Here is a 25,796-nt window from a genome sequence, read left to right as displayed (position 1 = left end):
TAGGACAAGACTTAATGGGCTTAATCCGCAGCTAGGGAGATCAGGAAAAACTTTCTAACTACAGTATAAGGGTAGTTAAGAGCTGGAATAGACTTCCAAGGGAGGTTGTGGAATCCCACTATTGGAGGTTTTTGAGACCAGGTTGGACCCACTCCTGTCAGGGAAGGTCTAGGTTTATTTGGTCCTGCCTCAGCGCAGAGGGCTGGACTAGATGGCCCTCAAACGTATTCAGCGTCGTCAAATGTATTTAGCGTCCTAACTTCCATTGAAATCACTGGGCATTAGGAGCTTAAATACCTTTGAGGACCTGGGCCCACATTACACCCTGAACGCTCTCTAACGAGGCATGCAAATGGAGAGAGAGCGAGAGCTGGGTGGCTTTGTCTTGCCTGTGACGCAGGTCACTTCCTCTCTTTAGGTAATGCTAAAAGCCCCCTGGCCTGGGCTGAACTTTCTCAAAACATACATACATACATACATACATTTATTTATCTATCTATTTATCTATCTATCTATCTATCTATCTATCTATCTATCTATCTGTGATGCTTTAATACAAAAGAGTTCTGAGGAACAGAGGGAAGGAAGGACCCCTCGAGGACGTTCGACTCTGACCCAAGTTACTTAGCATGGAACAGTGCATTGCAGATGATGGTCGACAGGCCTGGTTCAGTGATGACTTGGCCTTCAGAGATCCCAGGCATGGCTCGAATCCCTGACTCGGAGATACTTCTCAGGAGCAAGGGCTCGTTTTTGGCCTTTGTATGCACCAGAGTGCATCCAACGACAGGGGACCCCACAGCTCCGAACCAGTCATTCCCTCCCCCCTCCCCCCCCCCCGAGTGGTATGGAGACTCCGCAGTTCCTCAGTTTGTCACGCGTATTTTTTGTAAAAGTCACGGACAGGTCACAGGCTTCCGTGAATTTTTCTTTATTGCCTGTGACCTGTCCGTGATGTTTACTAAAAAATATGCGTGACAAAATTTTAGTCTTAATCATGTTAGGTGTGTGTAGGACCCGCAGCTCGTGAAAGTTGTGTTGGGGGTGGGGGATATTGATCATTCTAGCAGGGGAGATATGTCTGCAGGTTTCATATCTGTTGTTCTGGCAGGGTCTGGTGCCGCTTTGAATTGCTGTGTCCTAGTGATGAGAAGCTGGGTGAGATTTTGGGGCGGGGGGAGAGGGTTGTTTGAAGGCCAGAAGAGTGGGTTCGTGAAAGATTTATTTCAGGATGTGGACCCCATCAAGTATAGGTTGTAACTGTTTGATGGTACCCATATGGATTCTAGTGTGGGGTGGCAGGTGACAACTCGGGGTGTACAGTGGGTGGGGTTTTTCCCCCTGTGCTGAAGCAGGTTCTTCTGGGGTATTTGGATGACCTGTTCTATGACACAATTGACTCTGGTGTGTCCTTGTTTAGTGAAGGTGGATTTAGGTGTGTATCCCGGACTACTTCTTTGGAGCAAATTCTGGGGTACCTAGTACCTGGCTGTAGATAACCGATTTCATGATGTGTCCGGGGCAGGGGAAGGAGTTGCTGGATATGTGGACGTAAGTGTGGTGATCTGTGGTTTAGATGGTTGTAACCCAACCATTTCACTAACAAACAAAAATAATGAAACGTCTGATTCACTAGGGCACTGCAAAATTACATTTTAAAATGAAAGTACTTTATATCCATCAGAATTAAAAAAAAAAAATTACAAATGCTAGCCCTGCACTTGCATGTTTGTGTGAGTTGTACTAGTAGAAGAATGAAGTGTATAATGAAAGGCTGTCAGAGAACCTTAGCAGCACTAATGCATGCCACTGTCTGTAACACACACACACACACACACACACACATTATCTCCCGTACTATCTCCCGTCTCCTTACACATCAAAACAGACCTACCTTTTTTTAGTCCCTCCCCTACAAACCTTCTCCACCCATTCCCTGCAGGGCAAGCTCACCTTTGGAACTGTTTGTGATAGGACCAGGTATGGGAGCCGTATTGCCCCATCGGCATGTTCCAAACTTTTAATTTAAGGTTCCAGTCACCTTCATTTCAAAAGGAAACTAAAAGCTGCCTCGTGCTCCCAACCCCAGAGCTAGTGAGAGAAGAAGCCAGAGAAGCTGTAGGAACCTGATGCAGCCTTCAGGGAGTTACTATCCACTCCGGTTATTTTGGGAAATACAGACGAGGAGCCACCCATTTTAATGATTTACTTATGACCCAGGAATTTGAGCTGGGCAGCCCAGTACCTACTAAGGATATTTTCTTTCTTTGTCACACTCAGTGGGTAGGCCCGGTCAGTAAGAACCAGTCTGGGGTAGTCACTCCGCAAACGACGGGGTTATGTGGGGAAGGATTGAGCCATTTTAGGACAAACTGGGATTCATATTACACAGACAGGGTGGCCTGGATGCATGTTCTATAAAATGACCTGGACGTGACTTTCTGACAATACAAATGCAGTCCCTTTCTGAGACTTCTGAAGCCCCGGCTGCTTTAAAGAGGGGTTTTTCTACTTGCCAGTTCTAGACTGAATCTGCCTGAAAATGCCTCCTCCCCCCGAGGAGCCAGAGAACGAAGACAGGTCTTCTCTGAGCCGTGTAGCTATTTCGCTCCTAATAAACACAACAGGGAGATAGCAGAACCCTCCATGTTTACCCAGTAAACTCACCTGCAGAAAGGCATCTAAGAGATACAGTCAAGTCAGTTTCAAAAAGTCATTTTTTGTGGGTCTAGAACATTGTCCTAGTTCTAAAATGTGTTCCTCTCCCCTGCTGCTACGTGCAAACCTTGCACAAATTAAATGTGAGGGCCAGAGACTCGCCTGACAATACACCTGCCTGCGTGCAAAATGCTGTCAGATACATGGAGCAAACAAAACACGCGTTTTGTCAGTTTCTCAGATGCCAGGTGCAAGGATGTTGAGTTACGTGTTTGGTTTTTTTAAGTGAGGGGTCTGAATTTTTGTTTTTTTAATAATTGGCAACATCCCTTTACAAGGCTGCACAATACAACCAAGAAAATGCTCCACTTTTCCAATTTTTGCACTATGTTCTTCTCTCATTTCCATCTTTGTAATTACATGCAGTTGTTTGGCACACTAATGATGCAGGTTTAACAGACCAAGTACCACACGGAAAGCACTTAATAAAATAACCACTAGGTTGTTTTTTTTCCCAGCCATTATAACAGGTGGCTATTTGATATAGGGCCAGCCAGCTCACCAGGACTCCCACCACTTTAGCTGTTGGCCTCCACTTACGAATCTGGGTGGAGCAGTTTTCCTTCCATCCGTTTTAGCAAGTCAGCTGTAGAGCAGCTGAAACAGCTGGGCGGGCCTGGAGCGTGGCTGGAAATGCTTTTCAGAGGTGGCCACTTAATGTAGGGAAAGTTAATATCAGAGAGATGGGAAATCTTAGGGAGACTTAATTATTACCTCTCATTAACCCCAGGGATTGCAAGTAGTGTTCCGTAGTGACGGCGCTGCACTTGGTTTTAAGAGCGTGCTTTTCGGAATGAAAGGTAACCCGGAGTGCTTCCGGAGTCTAGAAAACAATGCAGCGCATCTCTCGCGTCCTCTTGCTGGGAGATGGGAGGCTGGCTGTATTCCCCAGAAAACCTGATGTGGGATCTTTAGCTGACAGCCGCTAGAAGTGAGCAGAAAGAATTTCCATTCAGCCTGGTCACTTACTGAGGGCAGAGTTCTTGACTGCTTCCCAGCTGACCGCAAAAGCCAAGCGCAAGGTCTGAGCGCACAGTATTGCCATCTATGGGGTATTTCATCGGCATAGCTAGTTTTTACTTCGAGGTCAATTATTAGCGAAGACAAATTACCTTCAATATTAAAGGCTGCTGTTTTCCCACTCCTGCTGTTCCCTTCGTTCTCTAATGGCTTATGCTCCCTCCCTGGTTCCTTGGCTGAATTTCATCTACAGTGGCTCAATAGATCAAGACCTGGACTGGGGTAATTGTTTTGTTTTGTGGCAAAGCTTTCTCACAAAACTGGATGAAGGATGTGTGCATGCTTCCTTTAAATGTGCAGCATTTTTGTCCAGAAAGTATAATTTTTTTGCAGGGGGGGTAACGGAAGTATTAGCCAGACTCCACTGAAACCTACTTTCAAACTTCACGAAGTTTTTGTTTGGGAATTGCAGTAACATACGTGTCTTGGAAATGAAGGGACCCAAGAAAAATGGCGTTATAATCAAGTGCAACAGAATTTCGGAACCAATTGTGAATGAATAGGTGGCCGCATTGGAGTGATCCCGTGGGCTTTTGCTCCTAAGTTTGCCACAGAAGGAGCCAGGAATTGTTTAGGAAATGAGAAGCCAAGTACAGTTGCTTATCTGCCACATTTTGCAGTGTTTGGGAGTACTTCTAAATCCCTTTTTCCCCTTTGGAAAGCTTCTGTAGTTTATTTTTTCCTGGTTTCAGCTGAAGGGTAGCATCCTTCTTGCATCTCATTTAAATATATTTTAAGACTCCGAATACTTGATGTGGTTGAATATGCTGGCATCTCCTTCTAATTTAGGGTCTGAAATGGCCATTCGGAGGCAGCCAGGACTAGTAATTACAACTGATGTGTAGTTTATAGAAATGGCCCGCACACAAAAAGTTTTACAATTAAAAAAAAGGGCCTAAAAATACCTTGCAAACAGTCGAGACTTGAAGACTTGCTCTTCAGCACTGCAGAGATTTCTGGCTGGGAAGAGGGTTGAAAGGACTGAAAAGAAAGAGACTGGAATTCTGCGAGAATGCTACGAAGGGGGCCTGGAAGAACCGGTAGAGATTGCAGGATCCCAGCTCTACCCTCTGTAAGGTGCTGAGGTTAGAGAAGCAAGGAGAGCCCCATAGCACATCTGAAGCTCTGCTTCACTCTGGGGAGAGGCTGCTTCAGAAAGTGGTTTTATTAGATGCAAGACCAGAGGGGCAATTTCAACCTTTCCTCGGGCCGGCAGCTGCTTGAGAAAAACGGCAGCCCGGCTTTCTCACACTGAACTTCACTTTGTTCCCCCAGGGTCTCTCTCTCTGTCTGCCCTTCCCTGAATTAAAATAACTGAGCACGTGACAAATGAAAGGCACCTTTGAAAGCTCAATTAAACAAGTCTGGCAGTCTTATTTATTTATTTATTTATTTTTTCCTCTTTTACCTATTAACTTTTAAAAATCCGAGTGAGCCTGAAAAATAAAAGTGGAGGTGGGTGGGGGGAGGAGGGGATCCAAAGGAGCAGAAGGATGTTGATCCCAAGGGAAGCTGCCGCTCTACTTGCTGTAAAACAGGCCTGCCAGAGACTAAACGCCTCGGCACACAAGCTTAGCCTTTACTCAGAGGTGCTGAGATGGTACGAAAGTGGTGCTGGCCCGGTGCTTGGCTGGGATCGCTTGGTGAAGGGTTCAGTCCAGCACGAGAAGAGAGAGAGAGTCCCAATACACCTCTGGCCTATTGCATATATAGGTTCTTATACCACGTTCGCCACTCACGTGTTGTTTGGTCTCTCAACCTCTGTCCAAGCCTGCCCAGAACCCCCGGTGTGACTCAGCCAGCTAGCCCCCACCGCCGTGGCGTCCCTCCTCCAGCACCTGTGCCGGCTACCTGAAAACTAGTGCAGGCATGTCTACACGAGCTGAATCATCCCCCCTGCCTGCAGTGTAGATGTACCCGAGTCGAAGTGCTGCCGGGATGTTTGAACAGTGTCGCTAGCCGGGAGAAATAGTGTGTCTTCTTTTATTGCCTTCTTCTTTCTTCCCCAGTTAAGGTGTGGCCCAGAACAACCACCAGAGCTCTTTCTGCTGGGGGTCATTCGTGTTTCTCAAGCAGTTTGCTCACGAGGTGTGTAAAAGCAAATGGCCAAACTACTTAGAGTAAAGGACTAACTAGACTCTTAAGATAGGTCCTTATTAATATTTGTGAGTGACTTGAACTCTGAATGATTCGGGCCCCTTCTCTAGGGAGGCATCTAGGACCGGAAAGAGAACCCTAGTTGTGGTTTTACTAAGGGTACATATAAAGCAAGCTGCTGTCTGATTTCACAAGTGATACCTCTCCCTATACTTAACAATATTCTAGTTTCCATGTGTAGGGACCTGTCATCCCCAAAGACTATTACCCAACTCCTACAGCCCCTCTGTTACCAGCTGTAGTGCTACAAACATGAGCACTGGCCATTGACTACCACTCTGGGTAGTAAACACTACACCCAGTAGTAGGTGGCTGCAGGATTGGGCCCTATCTTTGAGCTGTCTCTGCGTTACAGGGAAGTATCAACCAATGTATAGCATAATGCAGCACAGTAAAGGGAGAGGACATGTTTGACCAAGGACATGAGGGTAAACCCCCCTCCCCCTTGCGTTATGAAGCTGGGCATAGGATTGTTAATGTCCACACTGAACAAACGGGACGTCTGACTTGAAATGTTTATCCAGCCATGCAATAAAGAAACCTCAAAACAACCCAGCTATTTTTGCACTTTACCTCCAAAAAGAAATGCAGCCGGGTTAGTCTGGTCAAAGCAAAACCATGGTTTCTGGGACTGTGGATTTTCAGCCTGCTGGTTAGCTAGGCTAGTCATTCCCACCCAATCAATAATTGTAAATATTTGGACTTATCATTTAAAGATTTCCCATTCAAGGATCTCGGTGTATTTTTACAAACCTTATTTAAAGGCTTGGAACACTCCCAGGAGGGGGAGGGGAGGGGAGGTATTATACACAATTTCCAGATGAGTCAACTGGGAAAGAGGTTAAATGACTTGGCAAGGTCTCAAGGAGAGATTCTGTAGTGGACTCTAACCTGAACCCAGGAGTCTTGACTCTCGGACTCTTACTCTACTGACTCACCCAGTGGTTCTCAAACTTTTTTTTTTTTCCTCACAGACCACTTGAAAATTGCGGAGGGTCTCGGCGGACCACTTGACGATCTTTCCAAATGTTGTTTGTACCGTTCGCCATCTATTGTAAAGCGCTTTGGATAAAAGCACTATATATATAAAAAAGTAATAATAATTAATGTTTTTTGTTCTACAAATAAAAGCACCCAACTCATATTTTAATATCAGTAGTCTTAGCTTTCAAATGTGATGGATGTGCCCTCTCTCCCCTGCAGCGGCAGCTACCGAGCTAGGGCTGGGAAGGAGGGGGTGGGGGGGGTCTGTCCCTCTCTCCCCCCACCATGGCAGCCCCCGGGCTGGGAAGGAGGAGGGGGTCTCTCCCTCTCTCCCCCATTGCAGCAGCCCCCGAGCTGGGGCTGGAAGTGAGAGCCGACTCTCCCCGGCAGCCGCAGCCCTGGAGCTGTGGAAAGTCACCTCTTTGGCCGCCGCAGCCCTGCACGTCCCAAATTCCCCCCACTGCTCCCTCCCACCTACCCTCTAGTCCCCCCAAGGTCACCACCTCACCTTACATGTGTCTTCTCCAGGGTCCAGGCCCCTAATTAATGGGGCCACGCCTGCGGGGTTCCACTAATTAGATGGGTGGCCCTTCATTCTCTTGTGTGCGGCCGCCCAGGCGCGCACCTTAGAGGGAACTATCTGCGGACTACCTGAATGGAGCTCAGTTTGAGAACCTCTGGACTAGACCATACCCGGAATGGCTGTTCGTGTAAACTCACTGTCAATGTCTCTCTTCCCATTGCCAGGTTCCTTGCTACGCTAGGATTTAATTGAAACTGATAACTTGTCAATTTTTCAACTCTCTTGGGTGACTTTATCAAAAAGGCTTTATAAAAATCGAGATCCACTGCCTTGTGTCCATTTCCCTGACACCCACAATTTGTAATTTAATGAAGAACATAACAATATTTGCCTGATCTGTCTCATAAACCCATGTTGCTGTTCACCAAGTTTTCATTTCAGTGCACAGATCAATTACTACAGCATGTGCCCTACTAGCGTCCATAGTTTCCAAGATTAACTTTTGGCCTCCTTTTGATGACTAGGTCTACGTTCTCCAGCCTTCTGACACGTCCCTTGTCCTTAGTTATTGACTGGAAATTCTGTCTAGTTGTATTTTCTCTCACTACTTCTTTCAGAGTACTTAGAAGAAAATCATCGGGCACAGCTCACAGAGACAGGTTCCGTTTATTAAAGTATCTTCTATATCAACTTCCAAACTTATCTCATCGCTGTTGCCTTTTTCTTCTACCAGAGAGTGAAGAAAAGGGTTAAATATATCTGCCATTAGGAATCCTCTAACTAGTATTCCTTCTCTAAGATTGGGCCTACATCCTCATTGTTTTTCTTTCTATACCTGATGATTTCAAAATCTTTGTTTGGTTCAACCCCTATAAAATATGAGCCAATACATGTCTCAAATCCTTTCAAAAGGACGAACGCTATGACCCTGAGAAGACTTGACTAACCCATGCGGTACATGCTAAGAATAGCAACCCTTTCCACTGTCTGGATAGGAGATTCCTCCATTAATGTCAAAGCTGCCCTTGTCTGCCCTCGCATCGCCTGTTGTGGATAAGTTTACCAGGTGAGGGATTTACAGAAGAGGACATTTGGTGAGCTTCATAGTCCACAGAGAAAGTGACACATCTTGGCTTGGACCCCACTCAACATCAACCCGGGTTTGATTGACCGCGAAGGCAATGGAGCCTTCTGAACTGGTTTCGTACCGGATGTGGAATTTGTGCTGCAGAGGAATTTCAGTGGCGTTTTAGAGACAGTCCCCTTTGTCAATGTGGACAGCTGCAAACCATGGCGCACATTGTTGAGGACTGCAAAATGACTCAACTTCCTGGAGGTCTTCGTGCCTTGAGGATTGTTGATAAGAATGCTGTGGCTTGGCTTGAGTGGATTGCCTACACCAAATAAATAAATGTCAAAGCCTGAGATTTTTATCATAAGCTATAAGGAGACCTCTTAAGTGAATCAGTGGCTTTCAGAACTGCTATAATTAGATGATTATGCTTATAGGGATTCCCATACTCCTATATGCAGCAAACATGCACCTAACACATGTGGGTGATTAGCAAGTTGTTTAGTTTTCCACGCACGGCATGAAAGCAGCTTGCAAAGTATACTCATTACACACGCAGATTCCCCCCCGGGAGGAACCAATCATGGTCTTTTGGAGCATTATTTTAAGTTTTACAGCAAATAAACATAAAAGGTACCTAGAGACCATCTGTGTTAATTGCGCCTGTCTGTGAGTGAGCACATGCTCCATGAGGGCCTGTTCTTGGGCAGGAGGACGCCCGATGAAAGCAACACAGGGGAGGTTGGCTGTCCTTCTTTTATTGGAACCCCTTCATTAGATTTCAGTCGGGGGAATTAGAGACAGAACAAGGAGAGGAAAAGAGGTGACGAGGTTTAAAAATCTCCTAAGAAGAGGGAAGACTGGAACACGTCATTATTATTTGTGTGTGTCACTGTAGCGTTTTGGGGGTCCTTGACTAGGGCTCCCGTGTGCTAGGTGCTGTACGAACGCAGCTGTTCTGTCCTATTTCACTCAGGGTGATGAGTGGCAGTTGGGCAGATGGATTAAATGTTGGTGAATATGTAACGATGAAGCCAGTGATGGAAGGAGCCAAGCAGAATTTTGAACCACGGAGCTTTAAATATTCAGGAAAATGTCGCTTGACATCCATTTAACAAAAACGACCCTATTCCCGAGTCACCCTAGCAGACACATCACTGCATCAGTCCTTGTCTGCCCACAGTGCTTTAAAATTAATAATCCCATCGCGTTTACACACACATTTACATGCACACTGACTGATTCGGACTGAGGTTTGGTTTTTTTTAATGCAGCCTAAAAGCTTTGGATCGCCAGTTCCCAGGGGATTTGAAAATCTCTGAGCTCCCACCCACACAGCCACGAACGCTCTCACACACGCAGCTAGAAATCAGCAAGAGAGTTGAGCCTCGGACACGAGACACATTCTGAAAAGTGTGGTGTGATCTCTATAACCACCCCTCAAACGGGGACACTCTGCTTTTCGTGGTCAGCGTAGGTCTCCACACCAGCCCCAAATGCAATCTACTAAAGTAGGAATAACCTCTGCAGCTGGCTGTGCATAGATGATGTTTCCAGGTCAGGACGTGCCCCATACTCCCTAGACCACACTTCATAATGTCCTTCTATTGCTTATGCACTGCAGGAACTAAGAAGGACAAGGTGTGGGAGGGAGGGAATATCTTTTATTGGACCAACTTCTGTTGGTGAGAGAGACAAGCTTTCGAGCTTATACAGAGCTCTTCTTCTGCATGAACTAAGGCAGGGACTATGGGGGGAGGGTTAGCTCAGTGGTTTGAGCATTGGCCTGCTAAACCCAGGGTTGTGAGTTCAATCCTTGAGGGGGCCATTTAGGGACCTGGGGCAAAAAATCTGTCTGGGGATTGGTCCTGCTTTGAGCAGGGGGTTGGACTAGATACCTCCTGAGGTCCCTTCCAACCCTGATATTCTATGATTCTAAGTCTGGTCCCATTGAAGACCGTTTCCACAGCTTTGTGCCACACTATATACAAACGATAAGACATCAACTGCAACTGAGATTACGCTGAGGATTCCTAGGTCAGCCCCCCTAAGCCTTCTGCTTTAGAACTCACCCGATCCACTGAAATGCACTAAACGAAACCAACTTTGGAATAATTACAGCACTGAAAAACACCCAGAAGAATTTTCACATTTAGCATCTCCTTGTGATGTTCCCGCCCAGACCTCCTTGATTTTTGCCACAAGAATTCCTATTGCCCTTCCCCGAATGCATGTTTATACAGCAGATAGATGACAAATTTCAAGTATTCTGGGAAAACCTCTAATTGCAGTTGTTTATAGTTTTCGAAGTCGTTAGTATGGATTTTATTAGCAAGTTGCTGATGCTGTTCCTGTATCTCTTGTCTGTCATTTCTGGATTGGAGAACTAGGAAAGTAACAGTATTCCATAGCACCGCGTCCATAAATAACCACAGCTGAAAGGAGGAAAGATAGAAATCTTGCTGCTGTCCAGTGTAACTTTCTCGATAGAAATTCAATCAGATGATCAGATCTCTCATTGATTTCTATGTACTCTGTGTATGTATACATGTTGGTTTCTGTCTCATTTTGTGTATTCTAGCTCTTGTCTCCACCTAGCACATGGCAGATTTCTTCAGAGCAATGGTATATATCAAGTCCTCACCTAGGAGAAATTTTGGTATAACTCAGGGCATGAAAACTACATTGTTTGAGATCCAGGACTTGCAATACTCCATCCTTGTTCTCTGCCAAAAAAGCATCGCTAAGCAGAGGAGTCAGTGACCTATTTAAAGTCCAATATCTTGTGAATTGTCAAGGATAGATACAAATACTTTATTCCAATGGAAAACTGAGAACTTCAGCTTTTCAAAGGTATGCACCATTTTATCTATAAGACTTGCCTGGTCATTAAATATTGGACACTATAGTCATATCATTCTGAGTATCATCTTGCTTCTTCCTTCCCTAACTTTAATCCCAACACAATTTGAGCAGCTGGAAGCCCGAGAACTGCTACGGCTGAACATTGATGCATTATATAATAGTACATCATAATAAAGACCTACCAGACCTTAATATACTTTGGCAGGGCCAGTGAGGGTGCTTTCAGGGCCATGTTTTCAGCATGGATGCTTGGTCAGTGGAAAGAAATGGAGCCCTGCAAGCCATCTGGACCAAAATCAAAGGCCTTCATTCGTTTCCTTATGATGCTCCCTCTGCTGTTCTAAATGGAGCATTCAGTCCTAGAAGAACATTCCCTGTTAATTGGGGTGGGGGGAGTAAATTAAGTTTAAGAACAGGTTTATGAGACCCCAGTGCACATTGTATGCAGAACTCCTCCTTGACAAGTCGTGACTCTACTTGTCATGGCTATGGATGGGTTTAAAAAAAAATTAAAATTAATCCGGTGGCTTTGGCGCAAGTGTGCAGATGTTCGCGTGGTGGTGATTTTTGTTTTGTTTTTTTCTATGGCGAGATCAAAATGCAGGTTTCTCCTCACCAAATGTATTCTGTAACATCCTTCCACAGCACAGCTGTCCATCCCTCGGTGCCAGGCCCACACCACGAGAACAGGAAGTGCTCTCCGCATCCGCCCCAGGCTGGCCTTGCCTGATGCTTTTTATAAAATGTAGCTTGTGGTGAGCCCAGTAGCTGGAGGGAACATTTTTTAAAGACACATGGATGGATAATTAAAATCTTAGTGTTTCGTTTTGGAGAAGTGCATTTTGCTGTTCACGCCCCTTATATAAACATTCTTTGGACATTCTCTTCGCAGATTTTCCCACTGTTTTATATTAAGAACGTAAGAAGGGCCATACTGGGTCAGACCAATGGTCCATCTAGCCCAGTATCCTGTCTTCCTACAGTGACCAATGCCAGATGCTTCAGCGGGAATGAACAGAACAGGGCAATTATTTAGTGATCCTTCCCCTGTCATCCATTTCCAGCTTCTGGAAGATTTAGGGACACCCAGAGCATGGGGTTGTGTCCCTGACTTTTGTGGCTAACAGTCATCAATGAAACGACCCTCTAGGAACTTACCTAATTCTTTTTTGGAATCCAGTTATACTTTTGACCTTCACAACATCCCCTGGCAATGAGTTCCACAGGTTGACTGTGCATTGTATGAAGAAGTATTCCCTTCTGTTTGTTTTAAACCTGCTGCCTATTAATTTCATTGGGCGACCCCTAGTTCTTACACAAAGGGGTAAATAACACTTCCTTATTCACTTTCTCCACACCATTCAGGATTTCACTAGGATTTAACTTCCAATTTTTAAAAGATGCCTTTTTGCCTGTAACTCTGCTGGTTAGCCGTGGTGCCCTTTCTTTGGTCCTCTTATGTTTTTTTTTAAATTGGGGTATACATTTAGTTTGAGCCTCTATTATGGTGTTTTTAAATAGTCTCCATGCAGTTTGCAGGCATTTCACCCTCATGACTGTTCCTTTTAATTTCCATTTAACTAACTAACTTCGTTTTTGTGCAGTTCCCCTTTTTGAAGTTAAATGCTACCATGGTGGGTTTCTTTGGCACGTTTCCCCCCTACAAGGTTGTTAAATGTAATTACATTACGGTTGCTATTACCTGGTGGTCCATCTATATTCACCTGTTGGACCAGATCCTGTGCTCACACTTAGGAATAAATTAAGAATTTCCTCTCCCCTTGTGGGTTCCAGGACAGTCATTTATGGGGTCTAGAAATTTTATGTCTCATCTTTTCTTGAGACGAGATGGTTGAAATCCCTCATTATTATTGCATTTTCTTCCTTTGTAGCCTCTCTAACCCCTCTGAGGATTTCACAATCACTGTCGCCATCCTGGTCTGGCGGTGGTTAGTATATTCTTACTGCTATAGTCTCATTGGTCAAGCGTGGAATTAATATCCATAGAGATTCTAGGGTAGTTTGATTCATTTAAGATGCTTACTTTATTTGACTCTATGCTTTCTTTCATACACAGTGCCACTTCCCCACCCGCACGATCTACTCTGTCATTCCTATATATTTTGTATCCTGGTATTACCATGACCCATTGATTACCCTCATTCCACCAAGTTGCCAGGATGCCAGGCACTCTAGTCCACCCATCTTAATATTTAGACTTCTAGCATTTGTATATATAAGCACTTGTACATTTTGGCAATAGTTAGTTGCTTGTGTTATATTTATATTCCCTGCTAACAATGTCAAATGTATAAATGAGATACCATGCATTGAAGTGCCTGGTATGAAGATTATGGATAAAATTTTCAAAACCAGCTAAGTAAGTAAAGACCGCATGTTCTTAGGCATATTGACTTTGCTAGACTTTAGAATCCTAAGTGCCGAAATCATTTTTGAAAATGGGACTTAGGATCTTAGATCACTTAGGGTAAAATTTTCAAAACCAGCTAAGTAAGTAAAGACCGCATGTTCTTAGGCATATTGACTTTGCTAGACTTTAGAATCCTAAGTGCCGAAATCATTTTTGAAAATGGGACTTAGGATCTTAGATCACTTAGGGTAAAATTTTCAAAACCATCTAACCCTTAAACATATTTATTCATTACTGAAACTGAATAAATATTAATGGCTCTAGAACTTTCCATTTAAACGTTTCGTTAATTAGAAGTGACTTGGAGAGATGTGTTTTTAAGTTGTTTACAGTTGCGTGGATGTGTAGGTGAGAATGGTTTCTAAATTAATAATATATTGGGATGCCAGCTAGATTGTAAAATGAAATCTGCAAACTAGATTGGTTTAATAGTTTTTGGTTTTAACACTAATTTGCTTAATGTAGTATTATTATTTGATTTTTATAAAGAATTCATTTTGGCTGACTTCAAGAAGAACTGCTCACTATTTTAACACTGGGTTTGTGTAAGAAGTTACTTGTATTTCAGAAATAGGACTTTTTTGGTTTTTAATCATTTAATTCTGTCCTTTCATTACAGACAATGGTATTTCTAACCCACCGTTAAAAGAGAATCTTTATATCCGATAGCGTAAATGCTAAGGTTAGAGCTGATCAGATTTGTGTGTGTGTGGAAACTTTTGACTTTCCCTCCAAACACCAGGAAGTCTTTGGTTTTTCAACAAAATGCTGCATTTTGTGAAATGTGAAAGGTGAAAATGTTCATTGTGCCAAAAACATAATTTTCTGTCTAAAAGCAGTTTTAATGGGAAAATGTCAACCGGGCCTAAACAAGTTATACAGCTGGGGGAGAAAAGGACGAACCGATCAGGTTTTTTCTTTGATTTTTCCAAATTGTTGTGTGGCAATAATAAAAGCAATGAAAACATATCGGTTTGATGTTGTATGCAGTGGTGGTGTAGCTTTGTTGGTCCCAGGATGTTAGAGAGACAAGGTTGGGGAGGTAATAGCTTTTCCAGGACCAACCTCTGTTGGTGAGAGAGATGAGCACTCTTCTGCGGGTAACCTGTAGAACAGAAGTTGGTCCAATAAAAGATATTCCCTCACCCACTGTGTCTCACTAATCACTCAGCTGAGCGTTGATAGAATTTCTCACATGAATATTAAACTGAAAGCCCAGCTGACTGGCTGGGAAACAGGCCACTTTCAACTCCCATGTGGCTTCCCATATGTGCTCCCAAAAGAACTTGGGTTCAGAAACATATAGACGTTCCCACGCACATTTCATAAAATAGAAGGAAGAGACTGTTGTTCTCAGTCCTATGCAAGACCTTCTAGTGCAAAATCAAATCAAATCATTTGTTTAAACAGGATTTCTTCTTTCTGCTCTTTGCCAGGTTTATCAGGGCTCACAGGAGGATATGGGTCAATGTTTGATTATCATTATTCTTATTATTTTATTACAGTAGCACCAAGCGCCTCAGTCTGAGATCAGGCTCTGGCTGACCCAAATCTTATTAATTTAACAATTTAATGATCCAATTAATTAACTAAAGTGAACAAAAACTCACCAATAACCTCATTGATTCCAGGTTGTCCTGTGGCAGGTTTGAAGGGAGGGTACTGCTCGCTTGCTTGTTTTAGAGGTTCCTGGATTTCTACTGGTGTTCACAGTTCAAGAAGGGGGTTGATAAATTGGAGAGGGTCCAAAGAAGACCCACGAGAATGATTCAAGGATTAGAAAACCTGCCTTACAATGATAAACACAAAGAACTCAATCTATTTAGCTTCACAAAGAGATGGTTCAGGGGTGGCTTGATCACAGTCTATAAGCACCTACAGGGGGAACAAATATTTTGATGATGGGCTCTTCAATATAGCAGAAAAATGTATAACAATATTCAATGCCTGGACGTTGGCACTAGACACATTCAGACTGGAAATAAGGTGGACATGTTTAACAGTGAGAGTAATTAACCATTGGAACAACTGACCAAGGATCGTGGTGGATTCTCCATCATGGGCAATTTTGAAATTGAGATTGGATGCTCTAGTTCAAACTGGAATTATTTGGAGGAAGTTCTGTGGCTTGTGTTGGGCAGGAAGGCAGACTGAATAATGACAATGGTCCTGTCTGGCTGTGGAATGCGTTAATCGATGAATAATCTGCTGTGGTTTTACTAGGGTCCTTTTGATGCCTTTGTAACTTGCTGGAGCAAGTCCAGGATTGGTTGCTCTGCACTTTGCTGCTTGATGTCCAGAGAGGAGGAGAGCAAGAATTCAATTGTTTAAGTTTTGCAGCAGGGCATACAGCAGGTTCCAGAGTTAGTGTCTTCAACCTCTTTCTTCCAGGGTGTTTTATTTATACAGGAAAGTGAACAAATCAAAGAGAGAGAGAGACCATGTGGCCATTTGGCTTTTATGCCTAAATCCCAGGGGTTTAGGTGATCCATATTTCACCGGCTACAAGCTATACATCTGGTGATCATGTACCAGCCTCAGTCTGGATTTCGGAGTTGCATTCCTGTAGTATCCAGTAGATGGTGCAGATATGTTGCAAATAGTTTGTGGACTCAAATTCTGTCGGAGGGAGAATGGCTGAAAGAGCTTTAAGACTCCCTTTTTAATGGTCCCCAAATCTAATAATTTTTAATTAATAATAATTTATTTTAAATAATCTCTTACTCTGAAGAGAACTTTTAAAACAAATTGTGTGTGTGTTTCCACCTTTGCAATATTTGACCTTTTAAATACAGCTTAGACTCTCAAGAGTGTATAGGGTGACCAGATGTCCTGATTTTATAGGGACAGTCCTGATTTTGGGGGCTTTTTCTTATATAGCCACCTATTACCCCCTCACCCTCATCCCAATTTTTTTACACTTGCCCTCTGGTCACCTTAAGAGTGTAACAGTCCTTTTAGGAAACCATTCCTGCCATGAGAACGCATGGCCTTTTTAAATAGGCACATCTCTCAGACGTAACCAGGCAAAATACTGTGTTAAGATAGAGTTAAGGTTGGGAGACATATCAGTAGCATGAGGGTAAATAACATTACAGGGATGTTGCAGTTATTCCACGAACAGGCATTACAAACCCAGGAAGTTAGAGTTCGGGTTAAAATTAACAGAAATCTGACGATGTTAAGGTACCTTAGCAACCTTAACTCTGCCCCATAGTGAAGCCATCCAATAAGCAGACAGTTAGGACTCATGCATTTTGAGTTTGTGGTCCCGGATTAGATTACATTGATTTTTAACCATGCATTTTTTTTAAAATCTTTTGCTCATGGCCTCAGTAAAGAGCCGGGAGATGGGGGGAGTTGTGTTTGAAGAGGACAAATGGATGAGTAGAAATATTATGGTTGAGGGGGAGAAAGTGGAGATTTAGGAGGGCAAGGGGAAACAGCATGTGCATGGGTCTGGGGTGGGGGGAAAGGGTGTGTTTGGAGAAGGGGGCTGTGTTAGGGAGACTGTGAAGTGAGTGGGGAGGAAGTCCCAATGTCCCCATGGCTTAATGGCTACCCCTGCACTCCTGCCTCAGTTTCCCTGATGGTGCCGCCTAGGTGGGCAGTGCCTCCAAGGCAGTAGTGCCATGGGGGAGGCATGCAAGCAGTGATACCTGAGCTAGCATGTGGCCACAGAGGAAGGACAGCTGGGCCACGTCCTCTATCAATGAGAATTCTTGACACAAGTCCAGCTTCACTCACCTGTCCGACTTGTTGCAGCCAACAGAATTGTAGCATGCATATCAGCTATAGAGGAAGGGTGCTTGGTTACCTCTGATATGACAATGGCCACATGTTAGTGTCCTTGCCTGCCAGCTGGGAGGAGTATGTCTTCTGCCAGATTCTCTGTACTTTGGGCTGGGAGCCAGTTAGCATTCAGGATCAGCAGAGGGGGGCTCTGTAGATCCCCAGAGTCTAAACAACAGCTCAGTGAAAGCTGAACATCAGGAGAAACAAACATCCCACACTGGTCTGGGGTTTGTTAGCGTTCAGCTGCTGCTCCGCAGCAACAAGTCTGGGAAAGTTGGCCAACGGCTAAGGAGGTAGCACAAAAACTGGGAGGTTCTTCAGGAGCACGGCCCTGCCCATCCTGCCTTGACAGGTGGGTCTGGTTCTGCCTCCAGCAGGCTGCAAAGAGAACCCATTGTAAGGGGTCTGGGAACCTTACCTGCAAAGAAGAAAAGGGCCTTGAAGAAAGGGGTGGAAACAGCTCCCTGAGAATACCTGTTGTGCAGGGGGCCTCCCTGGATGGGGTAGCCTGGATGGGGCACCCAGCATGATGTAGGCAAAAAGTCAAAACCATTTGAGGATTCGCTATGACGTGCAGCAGTTTTTCAGGCCGATTCTGGCAGGAAGGGGCACTTCTTTAATAAGAAATGGGGGGAGGAGAGGGGGAGGGGAGAGAGATAAATGTCAGGTCTAGAGATGGGAAGCCCATGAAGATCTACATAGACGAAACTGCCTCCTCCTAGCTAAATTTAAAATCCCAGAATAAAACTTTTACCCCTAGATCTTCTTAGTGCTTTTCATCTGTAGATCTCAAAGCACTTTCCCAAAGAAGTTGGCATCATTCTCCCCAATTTACAGCCCGTGAATTGTCCATGACTTTTACTAAATATAACTGTGACTAAATCTTGGGGTGGCTGCTGCTTCAGGAGGAGGGGCGCACCGGGGGGGGCTGGGGCCAGGGGCACCAGCTGCTGGGATCCGCTGGAGCAGTGACTGCTCCAGCCACCCTGGGGACTGCTGCTGTGCGGGGCGCGCCCTGGGGGGGCTGTTGCTGTGTGTTTGGGGGGGGTGCCCTGGGAGGCCGCTGCTGGGGGGGGGAGCAGGGCCAGTGGCACCAGCTGCTTGGGAATCCGTGACTTCTGCGACCTCCATGACAGACACAGAGCCCTAAGAATAAGTTAAAAACAGATACCCTTCATGAGCAATTTCATACAGAATGCTAAAAAAGCAAGGTATTAGGGAGATTTTTGTCACTGAATGCAAGGTAAATGAATTCTAGAGGATCCTATTAAAACCCAGTTCTCATCAGATTGGGGTGTAACAATGGTCTGCTGGTAAGATTGATAAATGGTCGGGGTATCATTTGTATCCTCATTTTCCCCAATCCTTTATTTTCCAGTTGAACATGACAGAGACATCTTCTACCAGAAGCCTTACTGGAAGGAATTTCGATTTGACCTGACCCAGATTCCAACTGGAGAATCTGTAACAGCTGCCGAGTTCCGAATGTATAAGCTGCGAAGTTTCACTCGTGATGTCAACAAAACTCTTCACATCAGCATCTACGAGATCATGAAGGAGTATTCCAACAGGTGCAGTGAAAGCGACCGGTGCCTTTGAGCTGGAAACAGAAAAAATGTTTTTTCTTATATAGAGCTAGACACAAATCTGGGTTCTTATTAGCCGAAACTGTAGATCTTCTTTTTCGCTTCACAATGTTCAGTTATGTGCAAGCCGGAGTACATGAGAATTTCTGATTCTGTTTTTTCATCTGTGGGGAAATCATTCCCATGTATTTCAATAGGTGGCAGTAATTTAATAGGTAGCGGTATACCTGTCCCATATGGACCAATCTTGGACATTGGGGAGAATCCGAAGAAGTGGGCCCACGAAAGCTTATGCTCAAATAAATTTGTTAGTCTCTAAGGTGCCACAAGTACTCCTGTTCTTTTTGCGGATACAGACGAACACGGCTGCTACTCTGAAACTTGTCATTGGGGAGAATAATTATTAGTACTGCAGGAGCAGCTAGAAGTCGTAGCCACAGCTCAGAACCCGTGTGTCCTCGGCGCTGCACAGACACACAACAAAAAGACAGACCCTGCCCCGAAGAGCAGACAATTTAAGCAGGTCGTGTTACCTACGTTCAGTTGATTTTGCTTATCTATTTTTTCCGTTTCTGTAGGGAATCTGACTTGTTCCTATTAGATCTTCAGGAGCTCCAGGCCGGAGCTGAAGGCTGGTTGGTTTTTGATGTCACAGCTGCCAGCAACCACTGGTTAGTAAACCGTAAACACAACCTGGGCCTGCGACTTTATGTGGAGACCGATGACGGTAAGGCTAACTCAAGCACTGGAAGGATTTAAAATTCCTGCTGCTTTTAAAAATCTAGCTAGATCTGGGTGTGATGCCCCTGCGTGTAAGGAGAATATCCAATCTAGAGCTCGCATCAATGCCTTTTTAAGGCATTGATGTTAATGCACTTCCTAGTGTAGGGTATTCTAATAGGATAAGTTTAATGTAATCCTTGCCTGAAGGGATACTCACGTGTGTTTCGCTGGATTAACCTTTCCTAATTTCACCCATGGATGAAATCCATTCCAAGTGCTACCTCAAAAGGTGTACTTCAGAGATCGTCCTTCAGGCTAGGAAAATGTAATTGCTCTTGTTGGTCCCCGCTCTCCACAATATTTCCCTTTCAATAAGCATGCTGCTAAGATCAGGCTATTTTGGTTTGTGGTGGTGCACAAAACCTTGAGTAAATGTGTCCTCTCTGTCTGGAAACTGCCCAGGGTGGGTGGGTGGATAAATCAACACTAGTTCTAAACAGCAAGGGCCAGAACCACAGCTGGTGTAAACTGGTGACTTCAGTGGAACTATGCCAGTTTACGCCAGTTGAGGATCTGGCCCCTGGTTGGTTGGTTTTTTTTCAGCCAGCCTGAAACAATTTGCATCACAGGATTTTTCTCTCTTCTAACTGCCCGCGCTAGCAGCACTATGGATGTCAGACATCAGGCCCAGATCCTCAGAGAGATTCAGCATTCAAATCAATAGGAGCTAGGTGCCCTTGAGGATCTGGGTCTAGGGATTCAACCAGCTGAGAGACTGCAGCGACTGCTCGTACTGTGAGGTCCTTTTCCTGCGACGAGTTGGTTTGGAGCTGCGCTGTTCTGAGGATGGCCTGACAGTAAAGATTGATCACCGCAATGCTGAACTGTGTAAATTACCTTTCCCCTTTGCAGATGGCCCTTCTGCTCAGCCTGTGTCTTCCTGGGTTATTTTATATGCATAGCTCTTAGTTTAAGGAAAGTCTTTGCCTGCCAACCAAGAACATGGCCTCTTAAAACATAGAGGATTCCCTTTGTGCCGCCAGTTGCCGTCGGAGACTGTGATCACATTGCCAGTCACTCATGGGCTGGTCCATTAAGTTGGTTAGCGGTAGAGGTATAGCGGTAACGGCGCTAGCTGAATTGCTCTCAGTACCTGATTTTATTTTCATTGCATTGACAGAAGCCCAGATGAGTCCTCCTGAATGAGGGCTCGGATAGGTTCCCCATCCTGTGAGGTTGGTGACCAATGATTGGGCCAATTTGGATTTAATGTGCAATGGAAAAACCTCGAAAATCCTCTTTCCAACTGATCAGAAGTTTAGGGAGGAAAATGCTTCCCCCCAGGTCTTCCTCAGACTGCTGATGCTTTGGCAGGTCGTCTCATTCAGCAAAGCACCTGCTTCAATTCCATCACGTTGCAATGAAGTCAATAACCCTTTGGAAACCTCTCTTGTGCCATCTTGTCCAAAGCTGGATCCCGACACATGAGACCATCCTCCTTTGCAGAGGGTCTCGTGTCCTGGGGTGAGATTTTTTTCAGAAGTGCCTAAGTGAGTTAGGAGCCCAACTCCCATTTTTTCAAAAGTGACTTAGGAGCCACTGAGACTTCGCCTCTGACCTATGTTCGTGTTTGGAAGCCAGCACCTGTTCTGCTCCCAGGCTCTATGAATGCAAAGTGGGAGGGAGTCCTAGCCCTGAATGTAGCGCTGCCATTTTGCTTCACTTGCCCTATGGAGAGCATCCAAAACTGTAATGGTGAAATTCTGGACCAGGGAAACTTTGAGGAGCTCGGAGGAGAGTGTTATCTTCCTTAGAAAAGACTGAAAAACTTGAAATAATTCGAGGAACTTGCAGCTGTTTGGATTTCCTTTGGATCGCTCATTTCCTTGTCTTTTCTACCCCGTTTCACCCTCCCCACAATTATTACTTCTCTCTTTTGATCCTGGATTTGAATTATTACTCTCGTTTGTCTGGTCTTCCGAGCAGAGCGATTTAGCTCACAAAGCGTGTCCTCTGATTGGACAATGACGGGTAAAGTCTCTTTAATGTGTTGTATGGAGGCAGGTCGCACTTCCAGTCTATGGTAGAGCCAGAGCTATCGTTGCTCTGGCAGCCCTGCGTACTCTTGTCTCTTGATGCCGAAATCTGGATTCTGAACACACAGAGGGGAGGGAGGAAAGGTGGCTGAGTGGAAGTAATAGAATGCAGTGACTGGTGAAGGTGATAGGAGATGTTACACTAGAAAAATCCTGGGACTTTATTGGGGTTTGTTTTTATAGATTTTTTTTTTTAATTTAAATGTTCATCTGCCTTATTTTTCTCCCCCTTTGACTAAAGAGCTTAGTTTTACAGCCTAACTTGCATATGTGGTGGAACAAACTTGTGTTTTCGGCCCATCGTAGGGCAGAGCATCGATCCGGGCTCAGCAGGACTGCTGGGTCGGCGCGGGCCACGCTCCAAGCAACCTTTCATGGTCACTTTTTTCCGGGCAAGCCAAAATCCGGTCCGAGTTACTCGAGCCGTCAAGCAGCTAAAGAAGAGGCAGCCCAAGAAAACGAACGACTTACCGCATCCAAACAAGCTTCCAGGGATTTTTGGTAAGAGCTTTGGGTTAGAGACCCAGCTAGCTAGAGGTAGCACAAAGGCTGTATTTACAGTCAAGAAAATGATCTTTATCTAAAATACCATTTTCCTCTGCTGCGCTAACCATGGTATATTTTGTTAGCCCCTCCCTCCTTCAGGAATTTCTCTTCTGCTTGAAACACATGGCTCTGATGTGTCCTCAAGTGAGTTCCAGATGAACGAGGTTTTGAGAGAGCTTTTTTTTTTTTTTTTTAGAATAGGAACCGTTAAGTGGATTACGAAGCCAAACAACAGAGAAATTGTACTGTCCGCAATGGCTTCCTGAAGGAAAGGACTTTATTAGACTTTCTAGGTAGTGGTATATCTGAATACTGAATCCTTTAAGTATGCTATTAATATTAGCATCAGCTTCAAAACCATCCTTAGAGCGGAGGAGAGCCTGAAAGGCATCCCAATGAACCTGAGATGTTTTTGATGCGTGGCCAAGCATCAGTAGGGATGATGGTTAGGAACATGAAGATATGCTTCTTTCAAAGTCTCTCTGGGATTAGGGAGTCATTTGGGGCCCATTCCTGAATGATTAAGGTTAGATTTTTTCCATGCTGAATCGCTGTTTCTTGATCTAAGAGTGATACATCTAGAACCAATCGGAAGCCTTCACTTCTTTTGGTGACCCAAAGAGTCTGGGATAATGTTTTCTGGCCCCATTCTTCAAGGGAGCCAATGTTCCTAGGGGTTGTAGCTTCTCCAGGCTTTCTGGGCAAGCATGTAGGTTTGAAAAATGCAGAAATGTAGGGTGGAGATGTGAGTCGGGGAGGGGGGCAATCTAGGAACTCAGCTAGGTAGTGAGCTCAGATTATGTCAAGAGACCCCCCACGCACGCACCACCGTCTGTGAGAAGTGGAACGAGTCTAAAAACTGAAGAAACTCTTAAACCTTCTCGCTAAGCAGAGGGGCTTCGAGGCCCGTGGGACTTCATTGTCAAGCGTAGCTAGAGTTGCCAAAAGACGTTCCGAGATCCCAGGGGATTTTGAAGCTTGAAGGTTCCACGCTGCTGGCTGTTTCCACGGAGCTGGCGAATCCAGCAAGCTGGCCAGGCGCTCCTGGAATCAGAACCAGTGTCCCAATGAGGAGCACCTGGCTGCAGCAGGAATCCGAGGAATCCGTCAGTGCTTTCTCTAGCAATCCTCCAGCTGAATTATTAAATCCAGATTGAGAGGAATCTGGGTCAGGGTGAGCCTGGACGTAGCATCAGTATCTAAGATTTTGAATCCGAGGTCCCAATGGGTCAAGGTGTTGCAGAAACAGCTCCTGTCACCTGCTATGTCAAAGACAAAGGATATGACTAATCTGAGAGGTTTTAAATGTTACTCTGTTGTTCTTTTGGAACAGTCTTCCTTATACTGGTGCTAGCAAATACCGGTGAGATGTTTGTTTGCTATTTTGAGTGACAGGTATTTTCTCATCTCTCCCCTCCCCCCCCCCCTTCTTTTTTTCTAGATGACATTCATGTCTCTGAAGGCAGACAGGTTTGTAGGAGGCATGAACTCTATGTCAGCTTTCAAGACCTCGGATGGCTGGTAATTCCACTGCGCGCCCCTTGTTTCTTTAGCAGTAAATTCATACCCAGGAAAATTAAATGGGAAAAATGGGAATGTAGCCCACCCTTGGGGCTCACCTCCACTCCTTCACGAACACAAGCCAGTTTAGAGTATGTGAACTCTGCCTCACTTTGATCTTACCTGGGAGATTTCACAGGAACTTGCTTTAACAACATCATTGGCGTTACTAAGAAAAACACGAACTGATACAACCTGAAATCCATCAATGACCCTGAATGAGGAACTCGCCAGTCAATATAAAAATCAAAATAAACCCTAACTGTTGACATTTCCCCTCGCCCCACTATGAGTAGCCTGATTGTTCCTGCGTATGTCGGAGAACTGAATGAATGAGTGTAGTCCTGCTGCTTAACTATTGAAAAATCTTTCTCTTTGCAGGATTGGGTGATTGCACCACAAGGATATTCTGCTTTTTACTGCGAAGGAGAATGTGCCTTTCCTCTGGATTCCTGCATGAATGCAACCAATCACGCCATCCTGCAGTCACTAGTCAGTAGTTTATTAATGTGTATGTGCATTAATAGCTTGCAGGGGCCCAGGGACTGCACAGGATCATTAACATTTGGAGTAGCTGTCAGAAACTTGGTGTATAAATCAGGTCACAGTGGAGGGATAAAAGTGCAGTCCAAGGGCTGGTCTGATAGACACAGAAGAATCTTTTCATGACCCGCAAGTGAGATGTTATATTTGTTTGTTTGTTTGAAATAGACAGTCCCCACAATTCAGATCTGGATCTGGGCCTTCTACAAGTTGGAGGGCATTTGGATTCAGAAGTCTAGTTCAGCTCCTTCTAAAAAAAAATCTGTGTTATTAACGGGGTTGGAGTGACGCAGTGATTTTAATCTGTTCGGGATTTGCCTACATGGGCAGATCAAGGAATCAACAGGAAATAATGGAATTGGCCAGCTTTGTTTCACACGGCATGCTTTGCAGACTCGCAACGGCTATCAAATTGCAAAATGCTTTCTGGTACAATTCCATTTTTCACTCGATTTTTCAGACAAATCATCTCTCGGGGTTAAAAGTTTCCAACTGTGGTGAAAATGACTATTGCCTATTCTGACTAATTCCTCCCCAACCTCACAGTTAACTAGAACACGGTTAATATTTGAAAACCTGGAACGAGTTTTCAGGAAGGTGTGTTGCCTTTGCCAGACTGAAAACAGTTTGATTTGCAGTCTCTGCCTTTAGGATACCTTGAAAATGCTGCTTGATGCATATGCCCAATAAGAGAGAACCCTCTTGCCCATGTGCACATATGAGAGTACACATCTTTCCCAAGATTAGGAGATACCATGGGCACTTAACAAAAAAAAGTTGAGACATTTAATGCACCATTATAGTTCTGAAACCAAAGCACTCTCTAGGCAGGAAATTCCCAGCAGAAAGGTTTTCTAATGCAACATTTTCCCAAGCACACTACACATGGCAGGACATGCTTTAACTTCTGGGATTTCCTGGCTAGTGAGTGATTGATTTCTCAATCTTAGAGCCGCATTGACTTTCATTTTATCATGTAATTCCATGGGGTGTAGAGAGATTGCTCTGCTACATTCATCTGAGAGAGTGCAGTTTTGTGATACAAAATATTATTGTTTGTTAATATTCATACAGGGGAGCATCCAGAAGCCCCACTCAGGATCAGGCCACAGTACAAAGCCACAGGGAAATCTTTGCCTCCGTGAAGTCCATGGTAGTTTTGCTAGTGTTTTCAGTG

General features: G+C 44.6%; 1 protein-coding gene across 2 annotated transcripts in view; it reads left to right on the top strand.

The window, feature by feature from the left end:
* The window catches only part of LOC101949415 (bone morphogenetic protein 8B), a 37,157-nt gene that overhangs the window by 6,476 nt on the left and 4,885 nt on the right, over positions 1 to 25,796 (top strand). Inside the window, exons 2-6 of one of the 2 annotated variants that reach the window (XM_005302123.4) lie at positions 18,944 to 19,136; positions 19,730 to 19,878; positions 22,277 to 22,471; positions 23,958 to 24,037; positions 24,458 to 24,568. In XM_005302123.4, the coding sequence (XP_005302180.1) occupies positions 18,944 to 19,136; positions 19,730 to 19,878; positions 22,277 to 22,471; positions 23,958 to 24,037; positions 24,458 to 24,568 (728 nt within the window). The remainder of the gene's footprint in view (positions 1 to 18,943; positions 19,137 to 19,729; positions 19,879 to 22,276; positions 22,472 to 23,957; positions 24,038 to 24,457; positions 24,569 to 25,796) is intronic. The other variant, XM_065577260.1, reaches the window with a different exon arrangement.

This window comes from Chrysemys picta, chromosome 23 (assembly GCF_011386835.1).
Source record: "Chrysemys picta bellii isolate R12L10 chromosome 23, ASM1138683v2, whole genome shotgun sequence".
In the NCBI taxonomy this organism is placed as follows: domain Eukaryota; kingdom Metazoa; phylum Chordata; order Testudines; family Emydidae; genus Chrysemys; species Chrysemys picta.
The sequence above is the reverse complement of the archived record's forward strand: the minus strand, read 5'-3'. Positions and strand labels throughout refer to the sequence as shown.